Consider the following 26,690-nt stretch of genomic DNA (forward strand, 5'->3'; position numbering starts at 1 on the left):
TCAAAAGCAGCGACATTACTTTGGCAGCAAAGGTCCATCTAGTCAAGGTTACAGTTTTTCCTGTGGTCATGTATGGATGTGAGAGTTGGTCTGTGAAGAAGGCTGAGCGCCGAAAAATTGATGCTTTTGAACTGTAGTGTTGGAGAAGACTCTTGAGAGTCTCTTGGACTGCAAGGAGTTCCAACCAGTCCATTCTGAAGGAGATCAGCCCTGGGATTTCTTTGGAAGGAATGATGCTAAAGCTGAAACTCCAGTACTCTGGCCACGTCATGCGAAGAGTTGACTCATTGGAAAAGACTCTGATGCTGGGAGGGATTGGGGGCAGGAGGAGAAGGGGACGACAGAGGATGAGATGGCTGGATGGCATCACTGACTCGATGGACGTGAGTCTGAGTGAACTCCGGGAGTTGGTGATGGACAGGGAGGCCTGGCGTGCTGTGATTCATGGGGTCGCAAAGAGTCGGACACGACTGAGCGACTGAACTGAACTGAACAGGATAGAAGGGTTCCCTATTCTCCACATTCTTGTCAACACTTGGTATCTTTTGTCTTTTAGACAATAGGCATCCTAACAGGTATGAGGTGATACCTCACTGTGGGTTAAATTTGCATTCCCCTGATGATAAGTGCCTTTTGATATACCTATTGCTTAGCTCTGTCATCTTCTGAGAAAAATCTGATCAGATCCTTTGCCCAATTTTTTTTTCTTTTGCCATTGAGTTGTTCAAGTTTATTATATATTTTGAAAATTAACTCCTTATCAGGTATATTATTTGCAAACATTTTTCCCTATGCCATAGTGTCTCTGTACTCTGTTGACTATTTTATTTGCTGTGTAGGAAGGTCTCAGTTTGATGTAACTTCATTTGAATAGTTTTGCTTTTGTTACCTGTACTTGTGGGGTCATAGCCCCCCAAAAAAAAAATCACTGCCAAGACCAATGTCAAGAAGCTTTTCCCGTTTGTTTCCTTCTAGCAGTTTCACAATTTCAGAATGCCCATTTAAGCCTTTAATACATTATGAGCAGATTTTTGTATATGGTGTGTGGTAAGGGTCCAGTTTTTCTTCCACATCTAAATGTCCAGTTTTTCTAGCACCGTTTATTGAAGAGATTATACTTTCCCAGTGTGTGTTCTTGACAGCCTTGTCAAACATCAGCTGACCACAAACGTATGCATTTATTTCTGTACTCTCCACTCTGTGCCGTAACTATATACTGTTTTATACCAGCATTGTACTGTTTTGATTACGAAAACTTCATAATGTATTTTGAAATTAGGACGCGTGACGCATCCAGTTTTTGTTGCTGTCCTTGTTCCAGAATGGTTTGGCTATTTCAGGTCTTTAGAAGTTCAATGTGATTTTAGGAGTTTTCTCTACTTCTGTGAAAACACCATTGGAATTTGATATGGATTTTATTGACTCCATAGATGGCTTTGTGTAGTTTGGATGTTTTAACATTATTATTTCATTCAATTTATAAAAACACCTTTATATTTATTTGTGAGTGTTAAATTATTTCCTCAGTGTTTTTCAGTTTACAGATTTTTCATTTCCTTGGTTATAAATTCATTCTAAATAATTTATTCTTTTTGGTGCTACTGTAAATAGAATTGTTAATTTTTTTCCATATAGTTTGCTGCTGGTTCAATTGCATCTAATGCAACTGAGTTTGGAATGCTGGTTCTGTATCCTGAAGCTTTATTGAATTTGTGTATTTGTTCTAATGGCTTTGACGCTGAGTCTCCAGTTTTCAAAATATGAGATCATTATCACCTATAAACAAAGACAATTTTACTTCTCTTCAAATTTAGATGTTTTATTACTTTTTTTCTTATCTAATTTCTCTAAGACATACAGTACTATGGTGAATACAACTGGCAAGACTGGGCACTCCTATGTTTTCCATGATTATTAAAGTTTTTAGGTTTTCACCACTGGGTATGATGTTAGTTGTGTGCTTGTTATAAATGGCCTTTACTATGTAGAGGTACATTCTGCCTACATCTAATCTGTCGAGAGTTTTTAATCATCAATGATACTATATTTTGTGAAATGCTTTCTTTATATCTATTGAAATGATCATATGAATTTCATACCTTATTATTTAATGTAGTTTTTTGTCACATTTATTGATCTGTATATGTCAAAACATCCTTGCATCCCAGGTATTAATCCCACTATGATCCTTTTAATACACTCTTAAATTTGGTTTGTATTTATTTTTTAGGAGTTTTGCATTTATGTTTATCAAGGATATTAGCTTATTATTTGCTTACAGTATGTTTGTCTTGCTTTGGTATCAGAGTAATGATGGCCTTGTAAAATGAGTTTGGAAATGTTTTCTCTTCTTCAATTTTATGAAAGAGTTTGACATTAAATCTTCTTTAAATGTTTGGAAGAATTCATCAGTGAAGCCATTTGGTTCTGAACTTTTAAAAAATCCAAGGAGGTTTTTGATTATTGATTTAGTCTCCTTAATAGTAACTGGTCTATTCAGATTTTCAATTTTTTATAAGGTTGCATATTTGTAAGAATTTATCAATTTTTTCATGGTTGTCCAACTTGTTACTGTATCTTTGTTCACTGTAGTCTACTATAGTCCTTTGTATTTGTGTGGTATCAGTGGTAATGTCTCCTCTTTTATTTCTGATTTTTATTTATTGAGTCTTCTCTCTTTTCTTAGGCTTCCCTGGTAGCAGAGCTGGTAAAGAATCCACCTATGATGCAGGAGACCTCGGTTCGACTCCTGGATCGGGAAGATTCTGTGGTGAAGTGATAGGCTACCCACTCCAGTATTCTTGGGCTTCCTGGGTAGCTCAGTAGGTAAAAAAAATCCTCCTGCAATGCAGGAGACCTGGGTTTGATCCCTGGGTTGGGAAGATCCCCTGGAGGAGGGCATGGCAACCCACTCCAGTATTCTTGCCTGGAGAATCCCCATGGACAAAGGAGCTGAGTGGGTTATAGTTCACGGGGTCACAAAGAGTCAGACACGACTGAGCTACTAGGCACAGCACAGCTCTCTATTCGATTTGTTTCTGCTCTAATCTTTGTCATTTCCCTAACTTTGGGCTTAGTTTTTCCTTCTTTTCTAGTTTCTTTAGGTGTAGAGTTGGGTTGTTTATTTAGATGTTTTTCATAATGTACACATTTATCACTGTAAACTTTCCTCTAAGAACTGGTTTTACTGCATCCCATACATTTTGTATATTTTGTTTCTATCTTTGGTTGTCTTAAGATATTTTCTTTTTCCATTTTGACTTCTTCTTTGACCCACAGGTTGCTCAGGAGTGTGTTATTTAATTTCCACCTGTTCTGTTAATTTTTCAGTTTTCCTCCTGTTATTGCATTTCAGTTTCATATCACTGGTTGAAAAAGATACCCAATATAATTTTAGTTTTCTTAAATTGGCTAAGATTTATTTTTGTGGCCTATCATATGACCTATTCTGGAGAATGTTTTGTGTATACTTGAGAAGAACGTGCACTGTGTTGCCATTGTATAGAAAGTTATTAGGTCTATTTGGTCTTTAGCATTGCTCAAATGTGCTGTTTTCTTATTGACTTTCTGTCTGGATGATCTACCTATTAGTGAAGGTAAGGTACTGAAGTTCCTTAGTATTATTGCTTGCTTTCTATTTCTCCCTTCAGTTCTTTTAAGATTTGCTTTACTATACCTAGGTGCTTTGATTTTGAGTGCATATAGTTTTATGACTTTTCTTTTGATAAACTAACTCCTTTATCATTATAAAATGACTGTCTTGGTTCTTGTGACAATTTTTGACTTAAATTCTATTTTGCCTTATATAAGGCATCTCTGCTGTCTTTTGGGTACCACTTGCATGGGCTATCTTTCACCACCTATTACCTTTTAGTTTGTGTGTTTCTTCATATTTAAAATCAGTCCCAGGTAGGCAGAATACAGTTGGAACTTGATTTTTAATCCACTGAGCCTATGTCTTTTGACTGGGGAATCAATCCACTTACATTAAAAGTCATTACTAGTAGATAAGGGCATAACAGTATTGCCACTTGTCAACTCTTTTCTATTTTGTGGTTCCTTGGTTCCTTCACTCCTATTTGTTGTCTTCCTGTTGATTTTTGTACTCTGCTTTCATTCCTTTATCTTTTGTATACTTTGTACACACTTTTTCTTTGTTGATTAGCATGAGGCTTATAGGAAACAGTTTATATTAAGCTGGTAATAATTTGCCTTCAATCACATAAAAATCTCTATAATTTCACTTCTCTCCTATTTTTTACTATTGGTGTATAATTTATATCTTTTTATATAATATATCCATTAACACATTATTGTACCTATTGCTATTTAAAAATGTTTATCTTGTAACTTCTAAACTAGAGTTAAAAATTATTTATGTACCACCATTACAGTGTTAGCGTATTCTGAATTTGACTATATATTTACCTTTACCACTAAAAGTTTATACTTGCATACGTTTTTATGTTGCTAATTAGTGTCCTTCCATTTCAACTTGAAAAATTCCCTTCATCATTTCTTGCATAATAAGTCTAGTGGTAATGAACTCCCTTTTGATTTCTGCTTGTCTGGGAAAGTTTTTATCTCTACTTTGTTTCTGATGGACAGATTTGCGGGATATAGTATTTTTGGTTCACAGTTGTTTTTCAGCACTTTGAATATACCGTGCCACACACTCTCTCTTGGCCTGCAAGATTTCTTCTGAGAAATCCATTGATAGATTTATGCAGGGATTTGGGGAGTCCCATCATGGATGGAGAAGCCTGGTAGGCTGCAGTCCATGGGATCACACAGAGTTGGACACGACTGAAGCGACTTAGCAGTAGCAGCAGCATGCATGTGATGAGTCTCTTTTCTCTTACTATTTTCAAATTCTCTTTTTTTTTTTGACTTCTGACATTTTGATTACAATGTGTCAAGTGAAGTTCTTGATGTTCATCCTAATTTGTGCTTCTTTGGGCATCATGGATCTGGATGTTCATTACTCTCCCCAGATTTGGGAAGTTTTCTGTTATTTCTTTAAATAAACTTTCTACCCTTTCTCATCTTTGCTCCTTCTAGAATTTTCATAATGTGAATACTGATTCACTTCAAGGTGTCCCATAAATCATGTAGGTTTTCTTCACTCTTTTTCATTCTTTTTTGTTTTGTTCCTCTAACTGAATTGATTTCAAGTGACCAATCTTTGAGTTAGCCGATTTTTCTTCTACATGATCAAGTCTGCTGATAAAGTGCTTTATTGAATTTCATTGTATTCTTTAACTCCAGGGTTTGTTTGGTTCTCTTTTTATGGTTTCACTTAGTTAAAATTTTCATTTTGTCCATGTGTTGTTTTTTTCCTGATTTCATTTAGTTAACCATCTGTATTCACCAAGCTACCTTAAGACAATTATTTAAAATTTTTTGTCAAGAAGTTCATGGATCCCCATTTGTTTGGGGTTGATTACTAGAGTCTTATTAGTTGCTTTGGTGGTGTCATGTTTGCTTGGCTCTTTGTTGCCATCTGTGCATTTGAAGGAGCAGACTCCTCTTCCAGTCTTTAGACTGGTTTTGGCAGCTAAAGTCCTTTTCTTGCCTTGTCCCAGAACTGATGGGACTGACTCTGGGTTCTCAGCTAAGTGGAACTGAGACAATGTCATGTGGTTGTTGCCAGGTCCATGGCTGGCAGAGCTGTAACCAGGGGTGCAGTCAGACGTTATACCTACTAGGATTCTCAGGGTGCTCCTATCATGTCACTGGGCTGGTTTATGGGCAGGCCACACTGCTTCTCAACCGTGGTAGAGAGAAACTAGAGCTGGGTCACAGACTGCTTCAGGGATCTCAGTCAAGTCTGAGGCTGGTGGTCCTGTAATGGGGGCATCTACAGGCATGAGCTTCTGCTTGCCTTGGGTGCATTCCTGGCCACGTAAGACTGCCTCAGACTGTGGTAGAATGGGGTTGGATCCATGTAGTGTGGCTTTTGCTGGATCTGCAGTCACATCAATGATTGGCAGACTTGTTACCAGGGGAACAATCAGGTGTGGCGGGTCTGTTAGTTCTCCCGTCTGGTTACTGGGCTGGTTCCTGGTGGGCAGCATTAGTTCAAGCTGCGGGAGAGTGGAACTGCAGCTGCGTAAACAGGAGTGCTCCGGGGGCCACAGTCAGGTCTGAAGTCAGCAGGCCTATTGATGAAGAGTACCCAGAAGGGTTCCTTGGGAAGGGGCTAGGTGCAGGATTGGGCAAGCAGGGCTAGAGCCAAGTCCACAGAAGATGGGGTTGCTTTGAGTCCGTAGATGACACCACAGTTGGAGGGCCTGCCACTGGTATGCAGGCTTGCCTCCTCATTTTGGGGCTCCACCAGGGTTTTACAACCTCCTACATGGATCTCAGTGCTCCCCTAAAGGCACTTTTGTCTATGGATGCTTGTTAAATATTTGTTTCTGTGAGAGAAATGGGCTGGGACCTCTTATTCTGCCATACTGCTGATATCACTCCTCTTTATTTTATTTTTAAAATATACATTAAACATACCCTATAACAGAGATTGAAATTTCATGCAACCTAAGTAAGTTTTACTATATTAAGTAATACTCTGGATGGGGGTAAGGTAGAGGAATACTCAGAATGGATATGCCAGATTATAAATTTATCATTTTAACAGGCAATATAATAAATAAAAATGAGAATTATTGAATATTCAATACCTCTAAGCTGAGTATAAAAGCACTAATTATAAACAAGCTGCTGTAAGAGCTGTATAGTCAGTATGAAAAAAAAGATCTTATGAACATCCTATTTAACTGCCAGAAACAAGAAATTTAGAATAAAATGGTTCAGTACTGTATCTCTTCTTTATGAAGAAATTAGCTTTCAAAAATAATCTTAAAAAAAAATTCTGTTCAATGCTAAAAGTTTTTTTTCTACATAAGATACAATTATGTATCCTATAAAAAAACTAAAAAATCTGTCAAAAATTGTGTGAGTTCTGAAAATGCAAAAGAATAACTTACTTTATTTCAAGTTGTTTGATTTTATTTTCTGCTGTCTTAAGTCTCAGCTGAAGATCATCTTTTGAACGCTCGGCAACCAGGCATCTTTGGTGCATTTCTTCTAGTTTTCTGTAATCATTTTCATTAATTCTGCCTTCACGGTAAATCTGCACAAGAGGCTTATGTGTATATTACTTTGCAGAAAGAAATTATCTTAAGAAATTACACAGTTTAGAAACTGAAATAAATGGTAAGAAATAAAAACTCATGATGTGCTCATCTGTTCTCACTATAACATTATAATACATCGATAATTAATTTTGGTTGTCTCACATTTTCAAAATAAAATGCTGAAAACTGATATACAAAGTAATTGTTTATTTTTGAAAGTTATTCAATGTACTATTCAAATAGTTTTAATATGTTAGTAAGAAATTGAAAATAGCTAAAATTAAAAAATACTCTAAATGTTGCCACTTGGAGATAATTGCTTTGATTCTTTGATGAACACTTTCAGGACAATTCTGTATTGCTATATTCAAAAGTACAGATACATGCTATGGTGTAATGAGAACTATCTGAAAGTAACTCCAGAATCTCACTCTAGGTTAACCAGACCCTGATTTAGCTGAAATGGAGGTTTCCCCTTCCCCAACAGAAGTGGTTGTAGACAAGTTCTGCTTCCTATGAGACTAAGCTTCCACCTATGACACTGAGAGAGTCATTTCCTAGGCAGGTTGATAGGGAGTCTAGGGGTCCCCAAGGAGAGAGGGGTCTGGAATTATCAAGGAGGAAGAAAGGACAAACTTTTTTCTTTCTCCACATTCCTTAGGATTGTATAACAATAATGTATCCTGCCTAAGGACAGTCTTTGGATTCAACCTTCTGTTAACTTAAAATTTAAATTATGGGAGTAGACCTGGTCTTTACAAGGATGTATCTGGCCTAAGGACAGTGTTATCTTAAAATGTAAATTATGGGAGTAGGTCTGATGAGGTCTTTACAACCTCCAGACATTCTTTGGATTATATAACCTCATTATTAACACTAGCAAGTGAGTACTCTTTCTGCCCCCTTCTGATGCCTATGTCAGAAGCTTCCTCTATCTCCTTTACATTTTAATACAACTTTATTACACAAAAGCTCTGAGCGATCAAGCCTCGTTTCCGGCCCCGGATTGAATTCTTCTCCTCCGCGGGCCAAGAATCCCGGTATATTCGTGTGATTCAACAACAACCTTTCAACACAGAGGCTATAATATTCCATGAACTGCAAGGTCTCCAGATGTGAGGCAGTTCACATTTTCAGACAAACCCTACACAGAGGTACTCTTCAAATCCAGACTGCTTGGCCAAGTAACCAATGTCTTTTCCCACTGACCAGACTGCTCTGTTACTCCTGCTCTACAAAAAGACAGTATCAGCATGTCAATGTCCTGCTAGTAAAATACATACCTATACTTCAGAACCAGTGCTTATTCATTCTGACTATAGCATGCCTATCTGTAGAACAGTGGAAGAAGAGAAAGCTGCGACTTTTCTTTATCTGTTGCCTTTAGTCTCATAGGTTTTACGTTTCCCCAATAAAGCCTACTCCTTAACCCATGCCATGTGATATTAAAAAACTCATCCCAAACCCTTCTGGCAGGTGGCAATCTAAATGGGATCTATTCCTATTCCACAACAGAGGGGAACTCAGAAGGGATCAATCTTGCAGGAGCAGTGACCATGAACAGCCTATCTTGAATGACATGCATATGTCTTATTTTCCCCCACAAATGGGATTATATACTATATTCTGCTTTGTAAATTACTCTTACTATCTGATGTTCTAATAATCTTTTTACATCAATAATATAGATATATCACATGTTTTTGATGCTATATAGCTCTTCTTTGAAACTCAAACTCTGAGTCTACCATTTTTTTTTTTTTTTTTTAACATCGGACAAGTTACTTAACTTCTCTATGAAAGTTCCTAATGCAGCACCTAAAACACAGTATGTGCTGAATCAAATTCAGCAGCCTTTTTACCCACAGGGTATTTTAAAAGAGTGGAATATTTGCTGCTAATTAAAAAAAAGTTATCTAAGTAAGAAGTAAATTTTAAACTATAGACTTCTTCCAACATTCTTTCTCAAATGCCACTGGGGTAAATATTCTTTCCAAACTATGAATAAAATTCTGTACTTTTAAAAGGTAAAAATCATAGCAATTTATAATTTTTTGGTTATATATACCTGCTATGTTTACAGATGGCCTATACCCAGTAAAAGTTGGTAGAAATTTTAAAAAAAGAAAGACAAAATAAAATTTAATATTGGGATGTGGTCTAAGCAAGGAATACAGTTACATCATAAAAAAGTTCAAAAAAATGCGGCCACTCTTATAAAGAAATGTATATAGGCAATATCAGTATTCAAATGCAGATTCTGAAAATACTCCAAGCAAATAAAAGAACTCACCAGGAGAATACTTATAATATAGGGGTTGCTAGTAGATAGTATGATGAAAGCAGACAGTAATGTTGAATATTTGCAGTTGGGTTTAGGTAGTTATTTTTTCCTTTTTCTTTTTACCTTTTCTAGTTCTTCTTCCACTGCTTTTTTCTCCCTGATGGCTCGTTCAATTTGATCTTGTTTTTCAGCACACTCCTATAAATTCAAATCATATTTTAAATAAACATATTTGTAAAACCTTAAGAAAAATGGGGGAAAATGGAAAAGGAAAACAATTTGTTTATAATAGAAATATCACACTTACCCTATCTATATAAGAAGATCATATTCATTATTTTTTTAAAAAAAAGCTCAATCATCAAAAGCTACCTATTTCAGGATTACAGAAATCAACTTTGGTATAGAAAGCCAGGGAGGTCTAGGTAAACATACTAGATGGAATACAGAGGTTAATGGATTCCAGGGAGAAATAAATGAAACTGCTTTCTCATATTAGTTTTTCTTTTCATATACTCTTATCACATATTTTAAAAAGGTAGCAGAACTAGACTGTGGCACACCACCATAGGGATAACCTCTAGCCTAAAACGTACATGGATATATAAATTCTACAATGGTTAATTTTCTTTTGCAAAACTTGTAAACAGCAAATTGATACAGTAAAACACTTTATTAACATGAACAGAAAACATTTCTGGCTTGAAAGTTTTCTTTTTTTTAATTTTTAATTGGAGGATGACTGCTTTATAATATTGTATTGGTTTTTGCCATACAATTAACAGGAATCAGCCATAAGTATACACATGTCCCTTCCTTTCCACACTCCTAGGTGGTCACAGAGTACCAGGTTACTGGCTTGAAAGATTTTAATCAGTAAAAATCAAACAAGCTAATCAATAGTCAATACAATTTAAAGTTTTGCAAATGAGACTGAAACTAAGAACAATCATTCTAACGATGGCTCTTCACAGCTGTTCTCTAGTTTTGAGAATGGGTATGGTTATTTCCTACCATTATGCTATGAATGAACCTGCTTTGTTGACAACACACTGCTAATACTCAATTATCTTTATCATAATTACATTTTACAGAAGTACAACATACACTGCTATACTTAAAATTGATAACCAGCAAGGCCCTACTGAATAGCACATGGAACTCTGCTCACTGTTATGTAACAGCCTAGATGGGAGGAGAGCTTGGGGGAGAATGGGTACATGTATATTATGGCTGAGTCCTTTCGCTGTTCACCTGAAACCATAATACAAAGTAAAAAGCTTAAAAAATGTTTTTAAAGCTTCTAAAATAAATCAGATAATTAATCTAAGTTTATCTTTTATTAAGAGAGAACTTACTGTGTAAGATAACATTCATGTAGTAAGTAGCTAATATGAAAAGGTAGTATTGTGGTACAAAATTTGGGATTTCGCTTATGTTCATACCCATCTCATGTAATTTTTTTTTTTTTTTCGGTGAACAAGGCCCACACTTTATTTTCCAAAGTAGTTTTTATACCTTAAGTTGTGCATAGAGGATAATGGGGGAAGGGGTAGAGTCAGCAGTAAGCCAGGCTTTCTTCCTGCAAACTTATCATATGCAAAAGTTTAGGTGATTTACATCATCTTCTGGCCCGGAGGCCTGTTAACATTTTAAGACCCTTTCTTAAGAAAACTTGTTTTTCTCTAAAGGTGATTAGTCAGGCGCCACCCTCCAAAACCATTAGATAAAGTTGCATTCCTATAGGGCAAAGGTGTGGTGGGCTATAACAAGAAAACGAATTAACTCAAGGGTCCAAGGTTACAAACATTAAAGCTACTACTTACATTTCTTTTTTTTTTTTTAATTTTTTTAAATTTTATTTTATTTTTAAACTTTACATAATTGTATTAGTTTTGCCAAATATGAAAATGAATCCGCCACAGATATACTCCTGAACCCTCCTCCCTCCTCCCTCCCCACACCATCCCTCTGGGTTGTCCCAGTGCACCAGCCCCAAGCATCCAGTATCGTGCATCGAACCTGGACTGGCATCTTGTTTCATACGTGATATTTTACATGTTTCAATGCCATTCTCCCAAATCTTCCCAGGCTCTCCCTCTCCCACAGAGTCCATAAGACTGTTCTATACATCAGTGTCTCTTTTGCTGTCTCGTACACAGGGTTATTGTTGCCATCTTTCTAAATTCCATATATATGCGTTAGTATACTGTATTGGTGTTTTTCCTCCTGGCTTACTTCACTCTGTATAATAGGCTCCAGTTTCATCCACCTCATTAGAACTGATTCAAATGTATTCTTTTTAATGGCTGAGTAATACTCCATTATGTATATGTACCATAGCTTTCTTATCCATTCATCTGCTGATGGACATCTAGGTTGCTTCCATGTCTTGGCTATTATAAACAGTGCTGCGATGAACATTGGGGTACACGTGTCTCTTTCCCTTCTGGTTTCTTCAGTGTGTATGCCCAGCAGTGGGACTGCTGGATCATAAGGCAGTTCTTTTTCTAGTTTTTTAAGGAATCTCCACACTGTTCTCCATAGTGGCTGTACTAGTTTGCATTCCCACCAACAGTGTAAGAGGGTTCCCTTTTCTCCACACCCTCTCCGGCATTTATTATTTGTAGACTTTTGGATCGCAGCCATTCTGACTGGTGTGAAATGGTACCTCATAGTGGTTTTTTGACTATTTCTTAGAGCAGTTTAGGATCACAGTAAAACTGAGGGGAAGTTACAGATTTCCCCTATACTTCCTTCCATCATACACAGATAACCTCTCCCATTATTAGCATCCTGCAATGGTAGCGGCACATTTGTTAAAACTGATGTACCGACATCACACATCATTATCACCTAGAGTCCATAGTTTAGAGTTCTATTTTGGTGCTGTATACTTTGAGTTTGAAAAGATTTATAATGACATATATCCACTATTATAGTATCATATACAGTAGTTTCACTGGTCTAAAAATTTTTGCAGATATCTGCTGTTAATCACCACCAATATTCCTACCTTTTGGACAAGAAATTTGTCCAAATGATACTAGAAAATTTTTCAAGTATTTGTGGAGTATTTTCAAAATCATACCCCCAAAGTGTATCATAAAGACAATCTCAATAAATATTGAGAATCAGTATCACACTGATTATCATATAGGCCATGATCATGGTTCTAAAAAAGATCATAATGAATGTCTCAAATTACCTGTATGAATTTGGGAATTTATAACCAATCCTTTACCTTATTTGCTGTAGATTAACAAAAACCTCTGCTACTTGGCAGAAGTAAAACCTTGAGTATTTCAAGAGAAACTCTGTTACACTGCTCTTTAAAGGGGGTACATGGCTTGAGATAAAACTGACTCTGTTCTTCAGCTCAGTTCAGTTGCGTCTAACTCTTTGCAACCCATGGACTGCAGTGTGCCTGGCTTCCCTGTCCATCACCAACTCCCAGAGCTTGCTCAAACTCATGTACATGGAGTCAGTGATGCCTATCCAAAAAGTCTGCACAATACCCTAAAATATAAGGTTTTCTCTTTCCTGCATGCATAACTTAGGTCGGGTTACCTAAAGTATGGTTAACTTCCCTATCTTCATCTTTATAGCATAAAGGGTAAAACTGGTAATGAAGAATAGAAATCAATAGTCAGCATCAGGTTATTATGCCTCAAACTGCAGTCTGAGTTTCCGAGAAAATGTGTTTTTTAAAGCAGTTGAACATGTCGTACTTCAAGCATACCTCTAAGTGCTTAACATTTAAAAAAACTCCAGTTAGTACAGCTTTTTTCACAAAACCAATATGATATCAGATAATATTTAATATCTTTATAAAAATCCACCTAGTTATGAGTTATGAATGTTTTACTATAAATCCTAAGAAGCATCTCTTAAGACACATTGAAATTATAATTCTTTTTTACTCTAAAGTGAGTTTATATAGCTCTGTTACACAGCTATCAATTATTTTTAAAATCTCTGCAGACTTTATATAGTATCTATTTCTAAATAGAAAGAAATAATGTTCTTGTCCCTCCAGAGTTTACATCTATTAAATAATCCTAGACTAGAATGTAGAAAAATATGATCATTCTTTTAGAGGTGTTAAAATATCAATTAGTCAGTAACTATTTATTGAAAATATATTGTGCAAAATACTGTATTAAGTGATGGAGAAAAGAAAGTAAAGCATAAGACTTTGCTACTGTGAAGTACTTACAAGCTACTTGGAAAGATAAGACTTTCATGGAGAAAGACAAAGAAGGGAAGGCAGGGAGCAAGAAGGAAGACAAGGAGATAGAAAAGAAGGCATACGTGATGTCTTACACTTATTACCAGACATAATTCATTGATAAATTTTTTAAGAAAGATTAAAAATGACATAGAGATTCAGAAAGGATGAGTTTGCAAAACTGGAAATGACAGTCTTTCTAATCTCTGTAAACTGTTTTACTTTTATGCCCCTGTGGACAAAGTTATTAAATTCCACTTCATCAAATCTTCGAGTTAAATTTAAATTTACACATTTAATCCCACCTCGAGTTCCACAAGTACTCTTTCCTCTTCCTTCTTTGCCTGCCCATCCCCCAGTACGCATTTCTCTTTGGAAGACCACCTTCCTTCCTTCCCCGTGCTGTGTATACTTTCTTTTCTCTGACCTCTCGGATGAACCCAGCACACGGCAGCAACTGCACCTGGATGCTTCAGCAGTACCCTGTGCATTCTTCGTCCAAAAACGGTAATCATATTGAAACGTGATAAATGTCATCCATCTTTCTTACCAGACCATAAGTTCCAAGATTGCAGGTAGTATGTTTATCTTGATTTTTTTTCTTTTCCTAGCATCTGGCTCAGTCCCTGCATTAATAACTATCTTCTGAATAAATGGATGCTCAATAATGTGATCTTGACCTTTAAAATAAGCAATATTCTGAAGAAAATGTCAACATAGTTTTCTAACATACCATTTGAAGGGCTGAAAGTTCTTCTGTTAGTTGAGAAATCTGTATATTATATTGTTTTCTTGTGTTTATAATCTGTAAAGTAAGATACACATGAATTAAGTCTACAATAAAAATAATTAACATCTAATAAAACATGTATACTACTAATTTTGATTAAAAATAAAATTATAATTTTTAAGGCATAAAGGATAAACACAAAATGTATGGAAGAGTCAAGAATTTATCATGACAGTGAAAGTAAATGAACAAGACGATAAATCCTAAAGGACAGTGATTGTTAAATTTCCTGTCTTAAGATCCTTGTATACTATAAAAACAAAGACTTTTGGTTTTACAGTGAGTTTTCTTTCTATTAAAATTTATCATATTAGAAAGGAAAACAAAATTTCAAAATATTTACTTATTAAAGAAACCTATATGCAGGTCAGGAAGCAACAGTTAGAACTGGACACGGAACAACAGATTGGTTCCAAATAGGAAAAGGAGTACATCAGGCTGCATATTGTCACCCTGCTTATTTAACTTCTATGCAGAGCATATCATGAGAAACGCTGGGCTGGAAGAAGCACAAGCTGGAATCAAGACTGCTGGAAGAAATATCAATAACCTCAGATATGCAGATGACACCACCCTTATGGCAGAAAGTGAAGAGCAACTAAAAAGGCTCTTGATCAAAGTGAAAGAGGAGAGTGAAAAAGTTGGCTTAAAGCTCAACATTCAGAAAACAAAGATCATGGCATCCGGTCCCATCATTTCATGGGAAATAGATGGGGAAACAGTGGAAACAGTGTCAGACTTTATTTTTTTGGGCTCCAAAATCACTGCAGATGGTGACTGCAGCCATGAAATTAAAAGATGCTTACTCCTTGGAAGGAAAGTTATGATCAACCTATGCTATGTTAAGTCACTTCAGTCGTGTCCGACTCTGCGCAACCCCATATACGGCAGCCCACCAGGCTCCCCCGTCCCTGGGATTCTCCAGGCAAGAACACTGGAGTGGGCTGCCATTTCCTTCTCCAATGCATGAAAATGAAAAGTGAAAGTGAAGTTGCTCAGTTGAGTCCGACTCCCAGCGACCCCATGGACTGCAGCCCAAAAAGCAGAGACTTTGCTTTGCCAACAAAGGTCTGTTTAGTCAAGGCTATGGTTTTTCCAGTGGTCATTTATGGATGTGAAAGTTGGACTGTGAAGAAAGCTGAGCGCTGAAGAATTGATGCTTTTGAACTGTGGTGTTGGAGAAGACTCTTGAGAGTCTCTTGGACTGCAAGGAGATCCAACCAGTCCATCCTAAAGGAGATCAGTCCTGGGTGTTCATTGGAAGGACGGATGCTAAAGCTGAAACTCCAATACTTTGGCCACCTCATGCGAAGAGTTGACTCATTAGAAAAGACTCTGATGCTGGGAGGGATTGGGGGCAGGAGGAGAAGGGGACAACAGAGGATGAGATGGCTGGATGGCATCACTGACTTGATGGATGTGAGTTTGGTAAACTCCGGGAGTTGGTGATGGACAGGGAGGGCTGGCGTGCTGAGATTCATGGGGTCGCAAAGAGTCTGACACGACTAAGTGACTGAACTGAACTGAATCCCTTATAAGTAAAAGTAACAAGTTGTCATAGGTTAAAATAAAAAAATATACTTTTTTGAAAATATGTATATTTTCCAAAAATTAAAAAATATTTAGAAAAGTGGTATTATTTTACATTTATGCAAATTTCCTTAGTGTCTCTGGCTTAATAGAAGATGGACTCTCACCTTTTTCTAGCAAAACAAGAGATGATTCTACACATGGACATCACCAGGTGGTCAATATCAAAATCGTATTGATTATATTCTTTGCAGTTGAAGATGGAGAAGCTCTATACGGTTAGCAAAAACAAAATGGGGAGCTGACTGTGACTCAGATCAGCAGCTTTACTGCAAAATTCAGGCTTAAATGGAAGAAAGTAGGGAAACCACTAGCCATTCAGGTATGACCTAAACAAAATCACTTATGATTTTATAGTAGGCATGATGAATAGATTCAAGGGATTAGATTTCACAGACGAAGTGCCTGAAGAACTATGGATGGAGGTTTGCAACACTATAGGAGGCAGTGACCAAAACCACCCCAAAGAAAAATAAATGCAAGAAGGCAAAGTGGTTGTCTGAGGAGGCTTTATAAATAGCTGAGGAAAGAAGAGAAGCAAAAAGCAAGAGAGAAAGAGAAAGATATACCCAACTGAATTCAGAATTCCAGTGAAGAGCAAGGAGAGATAAGAAAGGCTTGTTAAATGAACAATGCAAAGAAATGGAGGAAAACAATAGAATGGGAAAGACTAGAGAGCTCTTCAAGAAAATCAGAGATACAAAATGAACATTTTTTGTAAGGATGGGTACAATAAAGGACAGAAACAGTAAGGACCTAACAGAAGCAGATTTAGAGATTAAGAAGAGGTATCAAGAATACACAGAAGAACTATACCAAAAAAGTCTTAATGATCCAGATAACCATGATGGTATGGTCACTCACCTATAGCCAGACATCCTGGAGTGTAAAGTCAAGTGGGCCTTAGGAAGCATTATTATGAACAAAGCTAGTGGAAGTGAGGGAATTCCAGCTGAGCTATTTCAAATCCTAAAAGATGATGTTGTTAAAGCACTGAACTCAATATGTCAGTAATTGGGAAAACAGCACTGGCCACAGAACTGGAAAAGGTCAGTTTTCACTGCAATGCCAAAGAATGTTCAAACTACCACACAACTGCACTCCGTTCACATGCTAGCAAGGTTACACTCAGAATCTTCAAGCTAGGCTTCAGCAGTACGTGAACTGAGAACCTGCAGATGTACAACCTGGGTTTAGAAAAGGCCGAGGAACCAGAGATCAAACTGCCAAAGTCCACTGGATCATAGAGAAAGCAAGGGAATTCTGGAAAAACATCTACTTCTGCTTCACTGACTCTGCTAAAGGCTCTGACTGTGGAGGAAAAGTGGAAAGAGTGATAGATTTTCCTTTCTTTGACTCCAAAATCACTGAGGATGGTTGGCTGGAGTCATGAAAGTAAAAGATGCTTCCTCCTTGGAAAGAAAGCCATGACAAACCTAGACAGCATATTAAAAGCAGAGACTTCATTTTGCCAACAAAGAGCCAAAGCTATGGTTTTTCCAGGACTCATGTACAGGTGTGAGAGTTGGACTATAAAGAAGGCTGAACGCTTAACACTTCATGCTTTCGAACTGTGGTGCTGGAGAAGATTCTTAAGAGTCCCTCGGGCTGCAAAGAGATCAAACCAGTCAATCCTAAAGGAAAAAAATCCCTGAGTATTTTTCATTGGAAGGACTGATGCTGAAGCTGAAACTCCAATACTCTGGCCACGTGATGTGAAGAGTCGACTTGCTGGAAAGGATCCTGATGCTGGGAGATTGAGGGCAGGAGGAAAAGGGGGTGACAGAGGACGAGATGGCTGGATGGCATCACCGACTCAATGGACATGAGTGTGAGCAAATTCCGGGAGACAGTGAAGGACAGAGAAGCCTGGCATGCTGCAGTCTATGGGGTCTCAAAGAGTCAGACACGACTTAACAAGAACAGAGACATGGTAGGCTTCCTAAGTGGTTCAGTGGCAAAGAATCTGCCCACCGATGCAAGAGCTGCAGGGGACACAGGTTCAATCATTGAATCAGGAAGATCCGTGGAGGAGGAAATGACAAACCACTTCAGTTTTCCTGTCAGGATAATCCCATGGACAGAGGAGCCTCGAGGGCTACAGTTTATGGGGTGGCAAAGAGTCGAACACAACTGTTCATGCATGCAGGCACAGAGATATGGCAGTCAAATTCAATGATGCATAAACATGGACTGGATCCTGAACTTTAAAATCTAAGCAGCTTTAAAGAATATTCTAGAGAAATCTGAGTGTGGATTGAAATAATACTGATTTTTTAGAGATATGGTAATACTGCTGTGGTTGTGTAACAAAATGCCCTTTGTCTAGGAAACAGATGTCAAGATGAAGAGTCATGAGGCCTGAATCTTATATCTGAATGTGTGGCAAAAGGGGAAGAGTGTGTATGGAACACAGAGAGACATGGAATGGACATAGCAAGACACTAAAAGTTTTCTGGGTGAGAGAGAAATAAGTGTTCATTATACAATTCTTTCATTTTCACAGATTTGGAAATTTCTGAAAAAAAAAAAAAAGTACAAAATGAATTATAAAGAATTTCTCATAGCTATTGAGTTGAGCTCATTTGCATCTCAGTTATGCTGCTTCCCAGAGGTGGAACCCTAAGAAAGCTAGCTAACTCTGTTTTTTAGATTTTTCGTCTTTAAAATGGGTTTTTGTGGTTTCTTACTCCTAAGCTCACTTTAAATTTTTTGACTTTACCCTCACCACTTATGAATTAATTCATAATACAGGAAAAGACAAATATTATGTCCTCCCTATTTCTTCATATGTAGGCAAAATTATATTTCCAAGATAGTTTATTTTAAAACATTTTTTTGTATTTATTTATTTGGTTGTGCTGGGTCTTCTTTGTGGCATGTGGGATCCAGTTCCCAGACCAGGGATCAAACCCAGGCCCCCTGCATTTGGAGTGCAGAGTCTTGGCCACTGGACCACCAGAGAAGTTCCTCTAAGACACTTTTAACTTTCATAAAGCTCAGAATTCAAACCAAGAAACAACTCATTACTTTTAACACAAAAATACAAGATTTAGTTTTGATAATGGAATTGTAAACAATAACGCAATTCACAAACTGTATGGTATCAGCATAATGTGATTGAATAGCCCTAGGCAGGAAATGGCAACCCACTCCAGTGTTCTTGCCTGAAGAATCCCAGGGATGGGGGAGCCTGGTGGGCCACTGTCTATGGGGTTGCACAGAGTCGGACATGACTGAAGCAACTTAGCAGCAGCAGCAGCAGCAGGCTCAGTACAGCAAGGAGAAGGTATGAGTCTAAGTTCTGGCTTTAATTAGTATATAATTTTGAGTGAATCAATAACCTCTCATGGGTTTAAGTTTCATTACCAATGAAATAAGAGATTAAAGCAGATTTCTCTAGTACGCTTGTTCTAAGATACTGCAAATAACAGGAGGTTTTCTTCTTTTGCTTCTTATATATCCCAAGATTCTTTTTGATCCTTCTTCTTGACTTTATACTTAAGGTGAGTTCATCTTCACTATATTCCTAGTCTAAATCTCTCTCCTTCCCACTTACTCTACCCACAACCTCTATTTCACTCCAGCTGTAATGTTAGGGGCTACCATCATGAGATGATTTTTATGTGAAATTTAGTACAGCTGATACAACCAGTTGATAGTTACTTACCTAAGTCCATAAGGCAAAAACTCAGGTAGTATCTAGTCTTAAGCTGTGCAATTCTGTAAAATTTTCAATTTTAAATATAATTAAAACTCCTTACCGCTGTCCTGGTTCTTAGGGAAGCATCTTTCACAATCTGAGAAACCGTTTTTTTCATTTCCTCTATAGCTTCTTGTTTTTGCTTCTCCTCAAGCAGAGCCTTCAGAAAATAATTTGATGTTATTATAGATCACATCATTATCAAGATTATATAATAAGTGGGTAAAAACCTGTCTACTAATCACTTTCTTGAAAGCATACATCTTATTTGAAACTTCTGAGACATCTCTAGTTGGAGATCTTGTCTAAGTTATGAATGATATTTATTTCCTCTAACTTCCTCACCTGATCTTGTCCTCACTAAAAAATTATTATTCTCCTTTGATATTTATTTCAGCCAGTACCATCACTCTTCTGATCCCTACAGATGGAAATTTAGAATTGTTTGAATTTTCTGTTTTATTCCCTATGTAAAATTTGTCAAATTTAAGTAATCAAATTAAACGTTATATTCTTGGAGAAACCTCTTAGGCTTTCCTTTCTATTAATTAATTTATTATTCCATTCCTTTCCACTATTTGCTTTTATTCAAATTATGTCACTTGTCACCTCATACTTCCATCACTGCAGATACTACCCACTTCATCTCAATGCTATTTCTAACCAACCAATCATTTTCATTTCCCCTAAAAAAACACTCTTATAATCCTAGTTCTGTTGTCAGTCACATCCCATTTCTTTGCTTTCTTGTGGAACAAAACTTTTCTAAAGTCAGCACTTGCTCATTTCCAAAACTTTCTCTTCTGTTCACCATAATCAGGCCTTCACCATCATCTCTACACTGCTAACTCAAGAGTCACCTCTGAGTAATTATCTTATGGGATCTGTCAAGCACTACTTGAGATAAAAATTTTATTTTCCTTGTTTTACTTTCTTTACTTTGCTTTTAGCATATCATAATATTGGTTTTCCTCTTAACTCACTGATTATTCCTTTTTAGTCTACATTGCTGTTTCTTCCTCTTCCCTTGAACCTCTTTATTAATGGACAACCCAAGACTTAGTTCTTGGTCTTTTTCTCTATTCAAATCTCTCTCTTGGTGTCCTAATCCAAACTCATGGTTTTAAATATCATTTATATGCTGACAAGTCCCAAGTTTATATCTCTAGTTCAAATATCTTCCTGAGCCTGGAACTTCTAAAATTTTAGGTTTGAGTCAATCTTTTTTTTTAATTAAATATCATTACTTACTAGTGGTTCTCTGTTTTGACACCACTATCTTCCAAAGATACCATACACATTCCTATCTCTATTTTTTGTTTGTTTTAATAAATTTCATCCCACTTATATAGGTAAGCTAGTGAGAAGTAACAGCTATTCTGATATAACAACCTTGTCAGGGAGAATGGGACAATGGGAAAAGGGAAGTTTCATAAGAAAACCATGCTAAAGCTGTCTTTCATGCCTGTGTGTATGACTGGTTCAAAGAACTTTTGACTTCTTGGAACAAGCAACTAAAGGTGGTAACTCTCTGGTAATTAAGCAGTGAGTCAAGAGGAAACTTAATATACACTGCAGACATAAACATGAAATTTGACTCAAGACCATTTGTAGACTTGAGACCTGGTTGAAAAAATTTAAGGGACAAGCACTGAGTATCACTACTATCTTCTCTGTCCACTGTGCTCCACATAAAACGATCATCTTTATGATCTGATGTTAAGAACACTCACATGGTTAAGCTTCAGAGAAGATAAATAATTTTACCCTGCTCTTAATTTTTCTAGTTAACTTAGGTGTTTAGAGGAATTTCCAAGAATATTGCATATTTTGTGCCTTTCATCCTAGTTCTAGTAGACAGTATTCAGATCACCATTCATTGATGACTACTGATGAACTCAGATGACCACTATATCTACTACTGTGGGCAAGAGTCCCTTAGAAGAAATGGAGTAGGCCTCTTAAGTCAATAAGAGAGTCCAGAATGTAGTGCTTGGGTGCAATCTCAAAAATCACAGAATGATCTCTGCTTGTTTCCAAGGCAAACCATTCAACATTATAGTAATCTAAATCTATGCCCCAACCACTGATGCTAAAGAAGCTGAAGGTGACCAGGTCTATGAAGATCCACAAGATCTTCTAGAACTGACATCAAAAAAAAGATGTCCTTTTCATCACAGGGGACTGGAATGAAAAAATAGGAAGTCAGTAGACACCTGGAGTAACAGGGAAGCTTGGCTTTGGAATACATAAATGAGGCAGAGCAAAGGCTAACAGAGTTTTGACAAGAGAACGCACTGGTCATAGCAAACACCCTCTTCAACAACACAAGATATAACTCTATACATTGATATCACCAGATGGTTGATAACAAAATCAGATTGATTATATTCTTTGCAGCTGAAGATGGAAAAGCTCTACACAGTCAGCAAAAACAAGACCAGGAGCTGACTGTGGCTCAGATCATGAACTCCTTATTGCAAAATTCATACTTAAATTGAAGAAAGTAGGGAAAAACACTAGATCATTCAGGTATGACCTATATCAAATCCCTGACAATTATACAGTAGAAGCGACAAATAGATTCAAAGGATTAGATCTTATAGACAGAGTGCCTGATGAACTATGGATGGAGGTTCGTGACACTGTACAAGAGGCAGTGATCAAAACCAATGGACTGGTTCCAAACTGGTAAAGGACTATGTCAAAGCTGTATACTGTCACCTGGCTTATTAAACTTATGTGTAGAGAACATCATGCAAAATGCCAGGCTGGATGAAGCACAAGCTGGAATCAAGACTGCACGGAGAAATATCATTAACCTCAGATATGCAGATGATACCACCCTTATGGTGGAAAGTGAAGAAACTAAAGAGCCTCTTGAAAATGAAAGAGAGTGAAAAAGCTGGCTGAAAACTCAACATTCAAAAAACTAAGATCATGGCATCTGGTCCCATCACTTCAGAACAAATAGATGGGAAACATGGAAACAGTGACAGACTATATTTTTGGGGGCTCCAAAATCACTGCAGATGGTGACTGCAGCCATGAAATTAAAAGATGCTTGCTCCTTGGAAGAAAAGCTATAATCAACCTAGACAGCATATTAAAAAGCAGAGACATTACTTTGCTGACAAAGGTCTGTCTACTCACAACTATGGTTTTTCCAGTAGTCATGTATGGATGTGAGAGTTGGACCATAAAGAAAGCTGGGCACTGAAGAATTGATGCTTTTGAACTGTGGTGTTGGAGAAGAGTCCCTTGGCCTGCAAGGAGATCAAACCAGTCATTCCTCAAGGAAATCCATTCTGAATATTCACTGGAAGGACTGATGCTGAAGCTGAAACTCCAATACTTTGGCCACCTGATGCAAAGAACTGACTCACTGGAAAAGACCCTGATGCCGGGGAAGACTGAAGGCAGGAAGAGAAGGGGAGTACAGAGGATGAGATGGTTGGATGGTATCACTGACTTGACGAACATGAGTTTGAGGAGCTCTAGGAGCTGGTGACGGACAGGGAAGCCTGGCATGAAACAGTCCATGGGATTGCAAAGAATCAGGTACAATTGAGTGACTGAACTGAACTGAATTCTAATCACAGAAGGGAATATTATCTGAAAGACATAAAAAGCACTTTAGCATTCCCACAGCTTGGATTTGGATGATTATTTCTTTTTTATTTCCTAGTAGCTTCTTAAGACGTAACTTACAGCTTGTTTTGTTTTTAATAGTTCTCTTGGAAAGCCCTGTATCACGTAAGAAAGGAAACATACACAAAGTATTTCCTTTGTATTCTGCATACTTCTCAGTGGAGTACTATACATGTACTAGGTATTCAATAAACGTTACTTCAATGAAATAATAATTTAATGATCCCTGGTGGCTCAGATGGTAAATCATCTGCCTGCAATGGCGGAAGACCTGGGTTCAATCCTTGGGTTGGGAAGATCTCCTGGAGAAGGAAATGGCAACCCACTCCAGTACTCTTGCCTGGAAAATTCCATGAACAGAGGAGCCTTGTAGGCTACAGCCCATGGGATCGCAGTCGGACACGATTGAGTGACTTCACTTCACTTCATGTAAGGGAGCCAGAAACATTAAAAACAAATTTTGTGACTTCTATAAACTAAATATCATTAAATGAAAGTGGTAAAAGCCAAAAGATGTGATATGTGATAGCACAGTAATCAAATTGTGAGAGGGTTAAAAAAAAAAAAGAACAGTGACATGTAGCCTCCAGTTAAATCTTCGTAACTAAATTTATTTCCTGTCAATTAAGCTTCTTGCTCTATTAGAGTAATTACATAGTTAATGAAGGGGAAATAAACATTAATAAGATTCATCTTATTCAAGTGAACAAAATACAGGGTATACATACTGCAGTAAATTGCTTCAGAAGATCTTTTTTAAGTATGAGACTACAGGGATGAAGATTAGTTACAAAAGGATGGAGATATAAAAAAGTCTGATATGAAAGTTTTAGGAGAGGGCTGACACTATAGTATTTTATGATGTTAAATCTTAACGTCAAGAAAGCAGTACGTCTACTAATAGTGAGTGCAGCAATTTCATTTTCATGTGTTAATTGTGTAGTTACTGATTCCCTTACTATCAGGTCACATGGAGGAATGTTCAGCATTTCATTGTTTTATTTATTATATATTTATTATTATTTAATAAACTTGCTTGCTAATTTTCTTACCTGATTTTTTTGAAGGTTAGCTTCTTCTAGGAGTTGCATGCTATTTCTGGCTCTTACAATAGCTTCGTATTTCTCATCTTCTAATTCACTGCACTTTGCTTGTAACGCTCTGGTCTGTTCCTCCAGATGTGTTCGTTCTGCTCTTATTTGGGTGGCTTCTTGAACTGCCACAGATAATCTAAAAATTAATAGTCACATTGAGAAAGTTAAAAATTTTTAAAAAGGAAGAAGGAGACAGGAGATTTCCAAAGCATCTATTACAGGATAAGCATTATTCCAGTTACTTTCACATGTATTTTCTCATTTAATTCACATAAAAGTTCTATAAAGTAGGTTTCAAATATTTCCATTTAAAAGAATAACAGACCCAGAGAGCTTAAACATTTAATTATGGTCATATGAATAATGAGCAGTGGGGCTTAGACGAGCCTAGATATTCTCTGATTGCATTACACTTTGTACACTTTTCCACTCACACTAATTCATTCTGTCTTAATAGTCACATGACACTGTTATAAAGCAAATTCTTAAAGAAAGTTATTCTGTTTATATGGTCCATTTTTCTTTTAGCTTTTTCTCTGGCTCCTTTACTTATGCTCTATCCAGGTAACCCATGTTAAAATAATGCATATATTTTAATATTTTTTCCATGTTCATAAAATCATATGTATGATTTTTTATATACATACACATAAATATGCATACACAGTATATACATATATATCCATAGGTTTTTAAACATAATTTTTCCTGTTATAAAAACTAAGATCATAGTATACACCCTTTTCTGCACTTGCTTTTTAATATTCAATAATGCCTTATAACCAACCTAGATAGCATATTCAAGAGCAGAGACATTACTTTGCCAACAAAGGTCCATCTAGTCAAGACTATGGTTTTTCCTGTGGTCACGTATGGATGTGAGAGTTGGACTGTGAAGAAGGCTGAGCGCCCAAGAATTAATGTTTTTGAACTGTGGTGTTGGAGAAGACTCTTGAGAGTCCCTTGGACTGCAAGGAGATCCAATCAGTCCATTCTGAAGGAGATCAGCCCTGGGATTTCTTTGGAAGGACTGATGCTAAAGCTGAAACTCCAGTACTTTGGCCACCTCATGTGAAGAGTTGACTCATTGGAAAAGACTCTGATGCTGGGAGGGATTGGGGGCAGGAGGAGAAGGGGATGACAGACGATGAAGTGGCTGGATGGCATCACTGACTCAATGGATGTGAGTCTGAGTGAACTCCAGGAGTTGGTGATGGACAGGGAGGCCTGGCATGCTGCAATTCATGGGGTCACAAAGAGTAGGATACGACTGAGCAACTGAACTGAACTGAACTGAATGCCTTATAAAAATCCCCTCAACCAATATAACCAGAAGCTCTTTTCTTTCCTAGTCTGATGAATGTAACTTCTCCTCACTGTTAATTTGTATCTCCCGAATTCCTGGAGAGTTTAAGCATTTTTTTTTTAAACTTTACAATATTGTATTGATTTTGCCGTATATCAAAATGAATCCACCACAGGTATACATGTGTTCCCCATCCTGATTCCTCCTCCCTCCTCCCTCTCCATACCATCCCTCTGGGTCGTCCCAGTGCACCAGCCCCAAGCATCCAGTATCGTGCATCGAACCTGGACTGGCGACTCATTTTGTATATGATATTATACATGTTTCAATGCCATTCTCCCAAATCATCCCACCCTCCCCCTCTCCCACAGAGTCCAAAAGACTGTTTTATACATCAGTGTCTCTTTTGCTGTCTCGTATACAGGGTTATTGTTACCATCTTTCTAAATTCCATATATATGCGTTAGTATACTGTATTGGTGTTTTTCCTCCTGGCTTACTTCACTCTGTATAATAGGCTCCAGTTTCATCCACCTCATTAGAACTGATTCAAATGTATTCTTTTTAATGGCTGAGTAATACTCCATTGTGTATATGTACCATAGCTTTCTTATCTATTCATCTGCTGATGGACATCTAGGTTGCTTCCATGTCCTGGCTATTATAAACAGTGCTGCGATGAACATTGGGGTACACGTGTCTCTTTCAATTCTGGTTTCCTCAGTGTGTATGCCCAGCAGTGGGATTGCTAGATCATAAGGCAGTTCTATTTCCAGTTTTTTAAGGAATCTCCACACTGTTCTCCATAGTGGGCTGTATTAGTTTGCATTCCCACCAACAGTGTAAGAGGGTTCCCTTTTCTCCACACCCTCTCCAGCATTTATTGCTTGTAGACTTTTGGA

At 37.2% G+C, this 26,690-nt stretch overlaps 1 protein-coding gene across 3 annotated transcripts in view; it reads right to left on the minus strand.

Annotated features, from left to right (window-relative positions):
• The window catches only part of SCLT1 (sodium channel and clathrin linker 1), a 226,186-nt gene that overhangs the window by 70,072 nt on the left and 129,424 nt on the right, over positions 1-26,690 (minus strand). For 2 of the 3 annotated variants that reach the window (XM_070386528.1, XM_070386530.1), the window contains 5 exons: positions 24,441-24,618; positions 19,799-19,897; positions 14,388-14,459; positions 9,547-9,621; positions 6,990-7,135 (listed from right to left, as the gene is read on the minus strand). In XM_070386528.1, the coding sequence (XP_070242629.1) occupies positions 6,990-7,135; positions 9,547-9,621; positions 14,388-14,459; positions 19,799-19,897; positions 24,441-24,618 (570 nt within the window). The remainder of the gene's footprint in view (positions 1-6,989; positions 7,136-9,546; positions 9,622-14,387; positions 14,460-19,798; positions 19,898-24,440; positions 24,619-26,690) is intronic. The other variant, XM_070386529.1, reaches the window with a different exon arrangement.

Source organism: Bos mutus, chromosome 17, assembly GCF_027580195.1.
Source record: "Bos mutus isolate GX-2022 chromosome 17, NWIPB_WYAK_1.1, whole genome shotgun sequence".
In the NCBI taxonomy this organism is placed as follows: domain Eukaryota; kingdom Metazoa; phylum Chordata; class Mammalia; order Artiodactyla; family Bovidae; genus Bos; species Bos mutus.